We start from the raw sequence: 16,837 nt of genomic DNA on the forward strand, positions 1-16,837 counted from the left end.
GTGTGTGTGTGTGTGGTGTGTGTGTGTATATGTGTGTATGTGTGTGTGTATGTGTGTGTGTGGTGTATATGTGTGTATGTGTGTGTGTATGTGTGTGGTGTATATGTGTGTTTGGTGTGTGTGTGTGTGTGAGTGTGTGTGTGTGTGTATGTGTGTGTGTGTGGTGTGTGGTGTGTGTATGTGTGTGGTGTATATGTGTGTGTGGTGTGTGTGTGTGTGAGTGTGTGTGTGTGTATGTGTGTGTGTGTGTGTGTGTGTGTGTGTGTGTATGTGTATGTGTGTGTGGTGTGTGTGTGTGTATGTGTATGTATGTGTGGTGTGTGTGTGTGTGTGTGTGTTTAAAAAATTAGGTGATATAAAGATCTGGGATGGGCACAAACACTTCATTACACTTAAAAGCAGTCATGAATATTTAAGTTTCAAAGTAAAAAGGTTTAGTCTAATTTATATTATCTTACAACCAATAGCTGTGCCATCTTCTGAGCTTCTCTTGTCAAAGGATCCACAATAGCAATGACATCAAAGAACAGATCATTCTCTGGAGGATTTATCTTTATAACACTAGAACAACAAAGCAGCAAAGATAAACATGGTAGTCAGGTTTATAAAATACATCTGTAATTGTGATACTAGCTATCTACATTCTTATGACTTGCTTGCTTTCCCTTGAAGTTGAGAAATTCTGGCTATACAATAAAATGCAAATTTGAAATTTGTGGGCAACACATTGTAAAGTTATAAAGAATCTGAGAAAATGAAGTATTTTATAAATATGCAACTGAAATATACACTGAAGAATGAGACTACTACAACAAAAATTCTGAGAGTTTTTGTGTTAGGTGAGTATATATATTTCCTAAGGTCTGAGAATGAACTACTTTGTACTTTTATTCACTTGGTATTGTAAAATAATCAGCAGATAATCAGGAGCACACACATACTTTGCACAGTCATTTATCTGGGCCCATCCTCCTCTCTCTAATCCCCCCCTGCTCTTTCTTTCACTTCTGTCCCCATTAAGCCACATAAAGACTTTATGACTTACTTTAAGTCTCATAACGTAAGAGACTACTTAATTTAAAGGGAAATGGAGAAGTGTTCAGAGGGAGGCAATCAATACTATGTGTAGATATGCTAACTTAATTACTGCTTTGACACTAGTCAGACAAAAACATTTTCTTAGATGAAGGAAGAACTGCTTACTAGTCAAGTGCTACCCAAGTGAAAGACTCTTCACAGTGAGGAAATGGGTGCTCATCACTTATTTTCTTGAAACATGAGAATGGAGTGCGATATCCCCTCCGCCCGCACCTCTAGTGCTGACCACGCCAAATGGGCATGCTCACAGGTGAGCACATGATGGGTGGGGTTTAGGTCTGAGGTCTGGGCAGGTGTCTCTCTCTTGCTTCCAGTCAGGTCACAGAGGGCAGCCTGGGTCAATCCTTGGAGCTGGAACCTGTGACGGTGACCTGTCTCTTGTGTTAGTGCCTTCTCCCCGTATAAACTCACTGAACCCGTGCTTAGAATAGTGAATCTAGATTCCCATGCAGTAGATAACAGAGTCAAACTTCATTTTGCTTGAAGCTATAATTTAATTGTGTTATAATAAGAGTGGTGGAGTCAACAAAACTTGGACAATTTTGCTAGAAATAAGTGTTATAAGTTAGATGATCTAATTATATGACTATAATTCCTGTGGCTTTTAGTTATCTTACAAAAATTTTACAAATCACTGTCATATTGTAGCACCTATAGAAACTGGTTGTCACATGGCTTCATGAGGTAATTTGCTATGGCTTGACTATACATCGGCTTCCTGCTGCTTTCAGTTCCCCCAGATAGCTGCTAATTCTTTAAGGCTGCATTGTATTTTAATTCCAAAGACATCATTTAACTGCATGCATCACACTATAGATTCAGGACAGCTTTCCTGACTGAGTGTGGAGCTGCACAGTTATCAGCACAGCTCTAAGGAGGACGTGGAAGGAGGCTCGTGGTCTCAGGCTCAGCTTCAGCTACAGAGCAAGTTTGTGGCCATCCTACAGATTAAGATCCTGCATCAAATAAATGTCTCCCCACCACAAATAAAAAAGCTAATGTCAAATACTATCTATTTGAAAGTAGTTGCAGATAACGTTGAGTACAGGTATCTTACAGATCTTATATTAAGAAAGATGCTTGCAGAGATGGTCTTTCTCACATTGAAAATATACACTATTGTAGCTGGAAGTTTTTCTCTGTTTCATCTGGTCCCACTGCACCAGTTTCTTTCCCACTCTGGGTCCCTGCAGCCACTTACAAAATAGCACTCTAAGGCTTAACATTAAAGTGTATTTGTTTGGTCAATGGCTCAGCCCTATTACTGGCTAGCTCTCTCTTATAAATTAACCCATTTCTATTAATCTATGTATTGCCATGAGGCTGTGGCTTACTGACAATGCTTTGGCAGCAACATGGCGTCTCCCTGACTCTGCCTTTCTTCTCTCAGCATCTTTGTTTGGATTTCCTGCCTAGTTATATTCTTTCTGGCCATTGGTTGAAACACCTTTATTCATCAAGCAATAAAAGCAACATATATTTGCAGCATACAGAAGGACATCCCATACCACAGTATTATTTATAATGATCAAAGATACTTGCTACTAATAATATTGAAAAATAAATATCATGCTAAATATAACTTAAAACTTTATATCCTAAATGTGTTTTTATTTACTAAGCTGTACAATTGGATTTGTGGTGTGTTTATGTGTGTGTGTTGTGCTGTGTGTATGTGCTGTGTGGTATATGTGTGATGTATAAGTGTGTGTTTTGTGCTGTGTGTATATGTGTGTGATATATGTGTGTGTGTGTGTGCGTGTTGTGATGTGTGTTTGTGCTGTGTGTGTGTGTGTGTGTGGTGTGTGTGGTGTGTGTGTGTGTGCATGATGTATGTGTGCATGAGTGCATGTGTGTGTGCGTGTGTGTGTGTGTTAGTAATGTGGTATTAGGGATCAAACTCAGCCTCATGCATGAAAGGCAAATGCATTCTCTACTACTGAGCTATGTTGTGGATTTTTTTCTTTAATTTGCTAATTATAATTTCACTGAACAGAGAACCTTTAGTTTTTACTATGTGATAAAAAGAAATGGAAAGAATGCATGAAGTCACCCACTAGTAGGAGAAATCCGGGATTGTCACGGCATTACCTGTGATCCTCTCTGAGGAGTGTGATGGGCTGGGAGCTGCGCACAGGCAGGGAAGACACAAGCGCATCTATTTTCATCACAAGGTCACTCAAGCTGTGAAATCAGAGGAGCAGTGTGTGAGGCTTGTAGGAAGAGAAGACTGCATTTCAGTTACAGTTGGCAGCTCTGGAGAGGCCCTTTCTATACCTACAGCTATAGTTCCTCTCTTACAGAAGCAAACTACAAAGGACACAGACTGCAATCACGCTTCTCTGGAAAGGCAAGGCACACAACGCAATAAACACAAAGTGGATATTTACAGCGGAAGCCAGAGCTTAAATAATGAACACGAGACCTATGCACACGGTCTTTATGAAAATGGCCCCTCTTGTGAACAGAGATGGTATAGCTAGGTGAATGAAAAACAGAGAGAAAGAATGACTTTCAGGGATCAAACACTGGCCTTCAGAGTTAAGCAGTAGCCGGCAAATGCGTGGGTGAGCATCATCTTTATGGCTTTTATGATGTATCTTGTCTATAGCCAAACATGCTCTAACTTTGAAAGAAAATATATGTAAAACACTAATCTCCAAAATGAGTTGCTTTAATACCTTTAAATACTTACTGTTTTGAGTTGATTTCCATATTTTCAACAATGTCTTTAATTTTCTCTACTGAGTTACTAAATGTTGTCTTTTCAATCAAGTGAAAATCTTCTACGTAGAACTCTTCATGTAAAGGTCCTAAGAACTTAAAACAAAGTTTTCAGCTTACTGTTTTATTGTTGGATATTTTCTAGGAGACATTAAGGAAATTTTTTTTTTCATGTTTACTCCATCACCATGAGCATTTTCTGAGGGAGCTATCACATGCAGCCACTATTACATGTGTGTCCACAGCCCTGCTGTAGAACATGGGGCTGACTTAGATGCAGGCACTATTACATGTGTGTCCACAGCCCTGCTGTGGTGGTGTCTTGCTGGTACAAATAAAACCTGTCTGAAGGTCGGGGAATGGAGCTTGCCACTAGCTAACCATAGAGGTCTGCAGGTCTGTACAAGTTTATAGCTTGGACAGTCAACATGTGATATCTATACATGCATACTTCAGATTGTGCAAAACTAGCTTTCATACGACATAAAAATTGCAGAGAGGCACAGAGGAAAAAGATGTGGTGATGTGCTCTGCATGCCAACCACAACACTGGTGTCTCAAGATGGAGTGCAGTATTTGTTACAATGAAACGTCACCAGATCAAGATACAGCTGGATGCATGGAGAACTCTGCTTTCTATAACTGATGGAGGCCGGGGGAGGGACTGTGGGCCCTGACCCACTGTAGTTACCCTGAGCTCTGACTAATATGCACCGCATAAGTGCCCCCATGAACGGTGTACGTCACACTGGTTTGTCGGGTCTCTTTTCACAGCACCAGTGTCCACTAAAACCTTAGAAGATTCTTTTACTTACTTTCCCATTGCTGACAATACCGACTTTGCCAGGCTGCAATTTAAGTACATCTTGACAGAATAACTGGTGGGTTCGGAAAATATTTACTCCAACGGTGTTATATTTTTTCTCAAAAGCATTCTTATCCATCTCCTAAGGTACAAGTTAAAAAAAAAAAGAAAAAATGAGAAATAAAAAAATAGAAAAAAACAAACTAAAAATGCTGAAACTATGAAAAATGAATAACATGACAAAGTAACAGTATATAATTCATGTATATAACCCCCACATTAATATTAATAAAATTATGCAAATCATGATTTAAAATTTTTCTTCTGAAGCAACATTTTAAAGAAATAATTTTCTTTTGTCAAATCATTTACAAAATCATTAAACCTTGTTACAAGTACATATAGCTAGAAATTATTCATTGTTTGACCACTTAAGGGAGATTTGTAGGTCATTATAATGTTTGAGAACATCAGTTTAACTAAAATTTAACATTAAAGAAATGAAACGTTTATTAAATTTTAAACTCAGTATCTCATATTTGATGCTTTTAAAGAGTCATGTTTAAAATAGAACTACTCCATCTTACCCCAGCGTACAAATCACAGAAGGACAATTTAATAACTGTATTTAAATAGTGAAATATTGAGCATAATCTTTTGCGAAAATCAGAAGAAGTTGTTATACAGCTTCATACTGAGGCACAGTTCTCCCGATCAGTTCCTCCCCATACTTGAAAACACAGACAATTCACCTTGGTGTGTTCTATTTGTGTACAGCTAGGAGGCCTTAGGGTCTAAAGTTTGAGCAAGTTGCCATGCACTCCCATCATGATGGACATTTTCTTTGCACCATTCAATATGGTAACTGTGGCCACAGCAGGATTGAAAAACACAATTCAAATTTAAGTGTACAACGGCCATACCTAGTCAGTGGCTGCAGCCTCATAGACAGGATCCCTAGGCATTCTCAGCTCACAGACACCCAGTTCCCCCCATTTCTTCATGGCCTGCAACCTCCCATCATGCCCTAATGGACAGCCATCCATCATTCAAACCTCTTATTCTTTCAGTATTTTTCAGTAGCATGGTACTTTATGTGTGACACACACATGCACGCATGTGTGCATACGCTCCCTCACACACAATTATTTTACTGACCATATTAAGGAATGTTTTAATTTTCTCTCCAGAATAAATTGCTTCAGCAGTTTCTTCTTTTGCCAGTTCCCTGAGAAATCTTCTCAAAAGGCTGTTTTTATGTGTAAGAAAAGCTGCCAAAATTCCTCTAGAAATGACTGTGTTCTCTTCATTTATCTTCAATGTGGGATTATAAATGATCCCCAGCCGAGTATGAACACTTGTTTCCTGTAAAACACATGGACAATAGAAGACCAGGACCTGCGACCCCCTGTCACAGTCTCTTGATTTTCTTACACCTCTTTTACTGTTGGCCTTTCTATGATGACTATACCAAATGAGTAATTATCACCACAACAGCCAGAAAGACAACCATTTACTATCTCTGTCCACTTCTTTAGTACAAATATTCTTTGGTAATAAAATATTTAGTCACTTTGTGGGTGTATAAAAGAATACATAAAATATACAAAATGCAAATTTGGAATTCAGTGAATTCTACCATAAACAACTGTGAAGACCAAGAAATCAGCACTGCCAGTAACCCAGACAGCCATCTTCCACCAGTCACCATACACCTGCCTTTTCCTGAAAGCAGCACTCCTACGGTTTACAACAGTGAGTCTCCTCATTTCCTAGTCCCTGCATTTCTACACTATTTATATCAGTCTCTTCATCCCTTAGTGCCTACATTGCTAACACTAAATGTTTAACTGTCTTCAGGTTTCATCTAAGGAGGTTAGCATAGCACGTGAAATTCTGTGCTGTCTTACCAGTCAACAGAATGAGAGAGTCATCAATACTGTTACTGTGTGGTTATTTTGGTGCTATCCAGAGTTCCAGGAGACGAGTATACTCTTTAGGAAGCCTGTTTCTGGGTAGCTGAGCCTCATCCAATTTGGAGCTCTATACCAGGATACACAGATCTTCACTTATTCATTTTTAATTTTTTTAGAAGTATAAATTTTGAAGCAGCCAAGTGATTTACAAAATATCTGGATGAGTTGCTACTCCCACTAGCAACATACTAGCTTTTATTATATCAGAGGTCACGAACCTTTTTATTGTCATTTAAATTAAATCACCTGTGCAGTAAGAAAGGGTACTGCACAGGGTTTTACTTTCTTTTCCCCTCACCATCAATGAAACCAAGCTTTCATCTCTATGTCAGCGGCACTTCCCACCTAAATTCTTTGCTCCACTTTCGGCCTTTTTGAAAATTACATTTTCTTTTTACTGGTTGTAGACATGTTTGATGTCCACAGTTCAAGTGCTTTTTGACTACAACTCAATAGATAACACAGTGCAGTTATGTTTGTTCGTTCTGTGGTGTGTACTCTATGCTGTGAGTTGATTAAAAAGTAATTATTACTTAATTTCAATTTACACTAGTTCAATTTGTTAACATTTTAGCTGATTGGTACGAGGGTTTATTGTCTATTTTAGAAGAAGTCATAAAGATAATCTTCACAGAAATTTATTGCTTCTGGTTTTATGTGTAAGTATATTTCCACAAGTATGATGATACAGGGCAGGAAGTTTTCTGTTTTGTCACACCTAAATCACACATAAGGACGTACTTTAAAAACGTGGACTCCATCAAATTGGAAAATCTATAGAAATGGATAATTTGCTTCACATTTACCAGTTAGCAAAGTTAAATCAAGATCACATAATCAATTTAAACAGACTTATAACATCCAGTGAAATAGAAGCAGTCATTAAGTTTCCCAACTAAAAAAAGCCAGAGGTCAGATGGTTTTAGCACAGAATTCTAACAGACTTTCCAAGAACAGTTAATGCCAACAGTCCTCAAATTATTTGACAAATTGAAACAGAAGAAACATTATCCAATTCATTTTATGAGGCTACAGTTACCCTGATACACAAATCACATCAAGTTCCAACAAGGAAAATTATAGACCAATTTTATGTAAGAATATAGACACAAAATTTCTCAATAAAATATTTGCAAACCAAATCTAAGAACACATCTAAAAGATCATTCACCATGATCAAATAGGCTTCATCCCAGAGATGCAGGGATGCTTCAACATACCTAAATTGATAAATATAATCTACCATATAAACAAACTGAAAGACAAAATCACATGATCATGTCATTAGATGCAGAAAAGGGCTGGGACATCAGCCTTCATCATAAAAGTCTTATAGAGATCTGGGATATAAGAGACATATTCTTCAATATAATTAAGGCAGTTAGGAGCAAGCCCATAGTCAACATCAACCTAAGCAGAGAGAAACTGAAGAAATTTCCACTAAAATAAGTCAAGGCTGACCACATTCTCCATACTTATTCAATATAGTAGTCTTAGCTAGAGCAATAAGGAAACTGGAGGAGACCAAGGGGATACAAATAGGAAGGGAAGAAGTCAAAGTATCTTAATTTGCAGATGAGCTGACAGTATACACAAGATTTCTAAGAATCCCACCAGAAAACTCCTATAGCTGATAAATACTTTCAGAAATGTAGCTGGATACAAAGTTAACACACAAACATCAGTAGCGCTGCTATGTACAAATGATAAATGGACTGAAAGAGAAACTGAATACCTTTCACAATAGACTCAAACAATATAAAGTGGGTGTAACTCCAGCCAAGCAAGGGAAAGCCTGGTGTGATAAACACGGTGAGACATTGAAGAAAGAACCTGAAGAAGACATCACAAGATGCAAAGATCTATGCTCATGGATTTGTAGGATTAATGTAGTAAATACGGCCACCTTACCAGAGCAATCTGCACATTCAATGCAACTCACATCAGTAAACACTCAACGTGAAGCCATACTATACATACATATACACAGGCATATACATATACATACACATATACATATATATACACATACATACACACACATACACACGCATATACATACATATATACATATACACATATACATATACACACATATACACACGCATATACATATACATACATATATACATACACACACATACACACACACACACACACACACACACACACACACACACACACAGAGGATCAGATGTATACTCATGCAGGCAGACCCTGTAGGTTGCCTCAGTCGCTGTGAGTTCAGACAGGCTTTGCTCATGTGGAAACTTTTGAGACTATTTCATGACTACATTGTAACCTTTGCCCTTATCTTTGTGTCTCCTGTTGTAGAGACAGTCAGCTACCATGCTGTGAGCATTTTTAAGCAACACATACACAAAAACAAGTTCATGTGGCACTGGAATAAGCGCTCGGTCCATTTGCTAACAGGACCAATATATAGTTCTTACTTGGACGGTGCAGCTGAAGGCAAACCTTCCTGAGCGGCTTATCTAAGATGCTCTTGAGTTACAACAGAACCACAGAAACAGCTGACATCAATCACTATTTCAATTGGGTTCTGATGGGGGAGTCCTTCTCTACATATGTTTCTCTCATTGGTTGATGAATAAAACACTGATTGGCCAGTAGACAGTAGAGGCAGGAAGCTAGGTGGGGTTAGGAGACAAGGAGAATTCTGGGAAAGGTAGACAGAGAGGGACTGTGAGAGGACGCAATGTAGCCATCCGGGAAGGTCTGGACCCTTCTCTGGTAAGACAAGATCACATGGGAATACTTAGATTAATACAAATGGGTTAATAATTAAGACAGAGCTAGCCAGGAAGAAGCCCTAGCCATCAGCGAACAGTGTAATAATTAATATAAGTCTTTTGTGTTTATTTGGTCCTGAATCAGCTACAGGACCTGGGGGGACAAGAAACTCCAGCAACAGGGTTTTGTAATAATTTGCTATATAGCAATAAACTTACAATAAGCTAATATCAAACGTCATAAAACATTTTGACTTATTTCTTAATTTTTAAAATATAAACATACATGATCCCTTAGATATATAGACATTCATTTAAAAAGTAGCTCAAAATACAGAAACCAATCTTCCTAACAACTGACTTACAATTACTCAAAAAATAAAAATTAAGGTAAATATAGCTTGCAGTAGTTTTGTTAAGATAAATTAACTAAGTTTTCCTAAATAATCCGGGAAAGAAAGTACTAACTAATTATGTGACAAAAACTGCTATTACTAGCTGTTGCTCGTAAAACACAGATTTGAGCTCACTGGAGACAAGCCTGCTTTTCTGGGCAGCTTCCTGCTTTAAGTGGAGCTTAGTGTGCTAATTCCTGACTTAGTCTTCTTGGTGTTGTGCACTACCCAAACAATTTAATGTTTAGCACAGAGTGGGTGATGACCGGACGCTGCTGTACTCACCATGTGCTTTAGCGCATTGGAAAGTAGTTTTCTCCCAGATGGCATGTCAAAATCGGCAACAATCCACACAGTGACTGCAGATACTACATCGTCTGAAATTTTCAAATAGCAGAGCAAAATTAATTTTTTCCAAACTTAAACTAAAGGACAAAGAAATTTTCTAGTGGAACCCCACTAAATAACCATTCTAAAGTCATTCAAAAACAGCATTTATACTCTCTATCTTTCTCACTATTTGAGTATGTTACTACATATATTTCATATAAATGCAGACACACACAAAGCAAAGAAGAAAAAGAACAGTATCTGGGGACAGTCACTGGCATTTTCACCAAGAGAGAAAACTGTCTTATGTCTTTCCCGGTTCCAGTGTTGAAAAGTGAAACTGTCTTTGGTTAACAGTTTTTTTGTTTGTTTGTTTTGTTTTGTTTCTTTGGGGGCGATTTTTGTTTGTTTACACATGTGAAGATTTTTAGGAATATAGAAAATGGCAATAATATTGTTAGGTTACTTAATCTTAATTGCTTAATCTCTATTTGCAGAGAGTGAAAGTCTAGAACCCAGACGAAGAAGCCATTCTTTTTGTTTGTGTATGTGAGCACAATACATGCATGTCTAATAGCCAGGGATAACCTCATGTGTTTCAAAGGTGCAGTCCTTCTTTCTCTTTTTGAGACAGAGACACACACACACTCTCTCTGTCTCTCTCTCTTCCTCTCTCTTCCACTGTAAGGAGAGGTGAGAGGTCACTGTTAGCAGTAGTGCAGTGACACCCTCTGTAAGGAGAAATTACAAGAGTGTGATTCTGCATGAAAATCAACACTTCCACCCTCCTAAGCTGAGAACGATTTCCAGTGTTAAATCCTCAAAATTGTGTGAGTTCTAATTCATGATAAATATGGAATGATAAAGTTTTCGGCTAATATCCCTTTGATTTGGAAGAGATTTAATGAAATTGGGTACTTAAGGGTAATTTGGCATAAAACCCAGAGACTTTCTGAAATATGACCCAACTTGGTCTCTGACTCTTGACACTGCCAAGGTCCTAGTGTGCCATAACTAAGATTTTATTTTGTGTGGCATTTCTTATAAGAGGTGAAATTCAGATTCAATCTCTAGAGTTTTCAAAACTTGTGTGTCTTTTGCTTTAACTCTCTAAGATATAAAATTTACCTCTCACAATCTCATTCACTGCACCATTAGGTCGCTCTTACTGTTAGCACTGCCACTTACACACTGCAACCCAACCATCTACTATCTCTTTTTATTTTTTATCATTTTTTATTTGAATTAGAAACAAGATTGAATTACATGAGGATCCCATTTCTCTTTTCCCTCCCCTGCTCCCTACCTCCCCCCCCCCCCCCAAACTAACTATCACACACCCTTTCTTCTATTCTTCACCTGACTCAACCTTTCTGCTCCCTCATGACCTCTGCATCCTTCCTCTTCTTCCCTTCTCATTCTTGTGTCCCCCCCCTCTTCCCATGCTCCCAATTTGCTCAGGGGATCATGACCCTTTCCCCTTCTCCAGGGGACCATGTCTCTCTTAGGGTCCTCCTTGTTTACTAGTTTCTCTGGCAGTGTGGACTGTGGGCTGGTAATCCTTTGTCTACTATCTCTTACTCACTTGCTCTCATTGTGACAAGCATCTATGCCCCATGTCTCACCTGCTGTCACCCTTGGCACTCTTTCTCTAGAAACCTCTGGCCATTCTGGCTAGAAAATCAGATCCTCCTGGCAAACCCAGCTGTCTTCCCTCGAGTGCGCTCTCAGCCCTCCACCCTCCAAGTCAATCACCATTCCTGCTTGTCGGCTTCCAATACCTAGAAAAAAAGTCCTACACTGGATCTCCAGTGATCATCGTGGCAGGATCTGAGAGGAATTCTATACCAGGGAACCCATAGCCACAAAACATGCTAAGATCCAGAGAGGGCAACAGAATCCAAGAAACAGAAAACCCAACCAACAAAGACAAGTCCAGATATCAACACCTAGAATTACAATCAATCCAATCCCAGATGCCTACACACCAGCATAAAAACCACAATAACAGCCAGGACAATATATCTCCACTTGGACTTGTATGATAAAAACTGTAAGACATTGAACAAAGAACTTGAAAAGGATATCAGAAGATGGAAAGATCTCCTATGCTCATGGATTTGTAGGATTAATGTAGTAAATATGGCTACCTTACCAGAGCAATCTACAGATTCAGTGCAACTCCTATCAAAATTCTAACACAATTCTTGACAGATTTTGAAAGGTAAATTTTCAGATTCAAATAGAAACAAACAAAGTAACCCAGGAGAGCTAAAGCAATCTTGACTAATAAAAGAACTACAGGTGTGGGGGATATCACCATCCCAAACTTCAAATTGTACTACAAAGCTTTAACAGTAAACAGCTGTGTGCATGGTGATAAGGGTCTATCTGCAGCTCACACGAAGATGATGTCAGCACTTGGGATCACAGGACTTTAATCTCATTATAAGGGAGGTATAAAAAGCAAAAGAGTTGCATGTGAGGCAATCAGTCTTTAGCTATGTCAAGGAGAGCATAGCAGTCTGAATGAACAAGGGAAGAGATACCTTAATAGAGGGAGCCATTATGGGCTTAAAGAGAAATCTGGCACTAGGCAAATGTCCCAAAATCCACAAGGATGACCCCAACTAAGAATCTAAGCAATAGGGGCGGTGCTACCTTAAATGCTCTTCCCTTATAATAAGACTGATGGCTACCTTAAATCCCATCCTAGAGTCTTCATCCAGTAGCTGATGGAAGCAGAAGCAGAGATCCACAGCTAAGCACTGAGCTGAACTCCTGGAATCCAGTTGCAGAGAGGGAGAAGTGATGAGCAAAGGGGTCAAGACCATGTGGAGAAACACAGAAAAACAGCTGACCTGAGCAACTGGGAGTTCATGGACCCCAGTCAGACAACCGGGGAACCAGTATAGGACCAAACCGGAGCCTCTGAGCTTGGGTGTCAGTTGGGAGACCCGGGCAGTCTATAGGGCCTCTGGCAGTGGAACCAGTATTTATTCCTAGTGCATGAATGGACTTCGGGAGCCTATTCCCCCATGGAGGGATACTCTCTCAGCCTAAATACAGGGGGGAGGGCCTAGGCCCTGCCCCAAATGATGTGACAGACTTTGATGATCCCCCATGGAAGGCCTCACCCTCCCTTGTATGGGGGGGAGTGGAGGATGGGAGTAAGAGGGAACTGGGATTGATATACGAAATAAGATTATTTCTAATTTAAATTTTTAAAAGTTAATTTTTAAAAATGGCTCTTTATTTTCTAATGAGACAAATGAAGAAAGGATGAGTATTTGAGAGGGTGGGGAAGACCTGCGAGGATTTGGGGGGATGAGAAATCAATGATCAGAATATATTATATGAAAAAATCCATTTCAGTTAAAGGAGAAAAACAAAACAAAACAAAACAGAGGAACTTCAACACAGATCCCAGCATGCAAACATAAGCTAAGGCTAAGAGGGACATCTCCCCAATTCTAACAACTGTTAGATTGTAATGAATTATTAACTGACAAACTGAAATCCAAGCACCTGGTCAAAAATAGAAACATAGTAACATTTGTTATGCAAGTGCCTTCCTAAAGTTTTTTTTTTTTTTTCATGACTTTAGGAATAAATTACAGAACACTATGCTCATTACCTTCTGCGGTTAAATAATGCATGCTTTGTGCAATCACAGAGCTCTTATCTTGTGAATCCAAGAAAGAGAAAGTTGAGAAATCTTCAATTTCAGCAGTTACTGAAATAACAAATGTTTAATAGCACCGTTACTAAAACACCCACAACAAGCATTTCTAGGACAGTATAAGAATGGTTATTTACCTGATGAAGATATTAAATTAAGGTACTGTGGTTCAGTGTGCAAAATCAAGGAATTTAAACGGGGTACAACATTATTCTTATCCATCAGGAAATCAATTGCATTGATTTCATCATTTAATGTGCCCTAAAATAGGAAAATTTCACTTTATTAATATGGGTAATTTATATGCACATTTTTGTTATGTAATTCATGTAAATATACTTAATTTAAAATAAATTTTAAAAGCATATGTAATAAGCTTTCTTAAGAAATTATAAATATTCTAACTAATCTATTTTTCATGTACTTATATATCTGATAAATTTAATTTTTAATTATTAAATGTTCAGGGTGAAAAATTTCATACATCTTATATCATTAAAATTTCCAATATAAGAGCTGGAGAGGTGGACCAATAGATAAAGAGCACTGGCTGCTCTCCAGAAGACCTGGGTTTGGTTCTCAGCACTCACCTGGCAGCTCACAACTGCCTGTAACTCCAGTTACAGAGGATATAGCACCCTCACACAGACATGCATTCAGGAAAAACACCAATGCACATAAAAATTAAAAAAATCTTTATAAGAATTTTCAATATAATTATAAATACAATTCATGTTATTTTCTTATAAATGCATACCTACCATAAAGACATCTCTCTGTAGGTATGTAAATGCATCCAGCATTTTTTCCAGAACAGCTCCTTTTAGTTCTTCAGTGCTCATCTCTGTGAGGTCAATGGGTTCCCCATTATAAAGAGCTTGAGGCAAAGAATCTAGGCCAGTCATCTTATAAAAGCTTGTTCCCGCCTATTTATTAAAGATACCAGGTGTCAAATAAAATGTGGCTATTTTAAATATAAGAGAAACAGAAACAGTGCTATATGTTTATGTCATGACAGGGAAAACTGTCAATTTTCTTTATTTATACCCATGCATGCATGCATGCAAAAAAAAAAAAAAGCCATCCACCTTCATATAGCAAGGATCAGAAAGTATCTTATGTCAAGAGTTAGCTTGTGAATATTTTAGGCTTTGTCAGCCTTTTATCTCTGCTGCAATGAACTCTGTTGTTAGCAGGAGGCTCATGGACAATTCACCAGCACATTTTTTTTTTTTTTTGTAAAGAAGTTCTTTACAAAAGCAAACATTGATGGTCCTAATGATCCTTGATGTTCAGTATGACATTTACTTAAAACCAAAACATTTATCTACAGTACAAACTATTTTATTATCCACTTATGCGATAAACACATCTTGGCTCAGTCTATGGGAATGACATTACCCATACTGAAAATATAACTGACTGTTGTTCCTCAAGAAGTTCACTGAATACTTACAAATTAAAGCAAGGTTCCAAGGGGTCCACAAAAGGCTCATTTAACAAGTTTGAGCATGTAGAGGAGGGGATAAGTAAAGGATCCTGTTAGATAGTGACACTGACAGCCTTAAAAGGTGGATGAACATTCTCCAGGAAGACAGGATGGAGAGAGACAGGCCGAGGGAAGGGACAGCAGAGCACGAACGAGAAGGGAAGTGAGAATGTGGCCTTCAGGCAGTGGCAGTAATCTGTGGGGCGCTGTCAGCTCTGCTGCCAGAGACTGAGTTGGAAGTCAGATCACAGAGGCCCTCCCTCGGGGCTGGCACTCACCTCTCAACACGTCACTCACCCTACACGCAGCACCAAGTGTTGGGATTACTATTAGAACCAACACTGTCACACGTAGTCTAAGAAACTATGCACAAAGTAAGTCTTCCTTTTCTGAGGTAGGATCAGAGCTGTTTAGATTTTGGAATATTTTGAGGCTCTATCATAATTTTTATTGAAGATCTAAATGCTGAATCATGATCAATGTTTTTGGATTCTAAACCATCTGGAAATTCAGATATGGTTATCCACCATGAAGCAGATGACAGGACAGATGGCGAGTAAGTCATTTCCAAAACATCAAGTGGCTATCCTATTTTAGAATTTCAACTGTTCCCAGATCAGCCTGACCAAGAGTCTGAGTGCTTAACCACAGCCCTGTATCGTGTCTGCACTGACTGGGCATCAGCTATATTAAATGCTGAAGAATGCATACAAATAACATATGGGTACCATGGTAAATGAACTTACAGTGTGAATAAAGTTCCCATACATGCCAATGATATGGGCAATACTATCTGAATGAAGGTTCCATGACAAATGTGTGGCCTTATGATTTATTTTGGAGAGAACACAGCAGCGACACTCGAAACAATGAACTCTGCAGTTGTAAGGGAAGCCACGTGAGAGCAGGAACGGTGTGGCAGTGGGCAGGGAAGATTGTCAGCGATATTTAACAGGCAGAGCTGACACAGCTTGGTGACTGTTTGGGAGGACGGAAAGGGAAACAGTGTTCAGGGAGCCACAACACTTGCAGCAGAGGTGGCCTGTGACAACAGTGCTGACGGAGGAAAGGTTCGGGGTAACAAAGGACATGCTGGGCTTCCTTTTAGATGCTTTGACTTCGTGTTTATGGGATATCCTCTAGGCAGACGTGTGAATTCAGCACTGCCCCTCCCTCTAATTGCTGTGTGTGTGTGTGTGTGTGTGTGTGTGTGTGTGTGTGTGTGTGTGTGTGTGTGTGTGTTCGTGCACACGTGTGAGTGTTTGTGTGTGATGGGTGCATGTGTGAGCACAGGTGCATGGGGATGGAAATGAGACGTTAATGCTGGATAGTTTGCCACAATTGCTTTCTACATGTTTTGAAAAATTTTTGAGACCAGGTCTCTCATTGAACCCAGAGCTCGGCAACTGGGATGGGTGGTTGACCAGTTAGCCTCAGGAATCTGCCTGTCACACTGTTCTTCAGGCCTGTGCCACTTTCTCAGTTTCCTAGTTCTTAACATGCGATCAGGGGATCTGAACTCAGGTCCTAGTGCTTGCAGGGCGGACACTTTACCAACTGTGCCATCTCCCAGCCCTGATGAGTA

At 39.0% G+C, this 16,837-nt stretch overlaps 1 protein-coding gene across 2 annotated transcripts in view; it reads right to left on the bottom strand.

Annotated features, from left to right (window-relative positions):
* Uggt2 (UDP-glucose glycoprotein glucosyltransferase 2) overlaps window positions 1–16,837 on the bottom strand; it is a 115,415-nt gene that overhangs the window by 49,057 nt on the left and 49,521 nt on the right. For both annotated transcript variants that reach the window (XM_027393922.2, XM_035452924.1), the window contains exons 17-25: window positions 14,525–14,689; window positions 13,901–14,024; window positions 13,719–13,817; window positions 10,037–10,128; window positions 5,786–5,992; window positions 4,638–4,769; window positions 3,794–3,918; window positions 3,190–3,282; window positions 459–561 (exon numbers count right to left, since the gene is read on the bottom strand). In XM_027393922.2, the coding sequence (XP_027249723.1) occupies window positions 459–561; window positions 3,190–3,282; window positions 3,794–3,918; window positions 4,638–4,769; window positions 5,786–5,992; window positions 10,037–10,128; window positions 13,719–13,817; window positions 13,901–14,024; window positions 14,525–14,689 (1,140 nt within the window). The remainder of the gene's footprint in view (window positions 1–458; window positions 562–3,189; window positions 3,283–3,793; window positions 3,919–4,637; window positions 4,770–5,785; window positions 5,993–10,036; window positions 10,129–13,718; window positions 13,818–13,900; window positions 14,025–14,524; window positions 14,690–16,837) is intronic.

Source organism: Cricetulus griseus (genome assembly GCF_003668045.3).
Source record: "Cricetulus griseus strain 17A/GY chromosome 1 unlocalized genomic scaffold, alternate assembly CriGri-PICRH-1.0 chr1_1, whole genome shotgun sequence".
NCBI classification, from domain to species: Eukaryota; Metazoa; Chordata; class Mammalia; order Rodentia; family Cricetidae; genus Cricetulus; species Cricetulus griseus.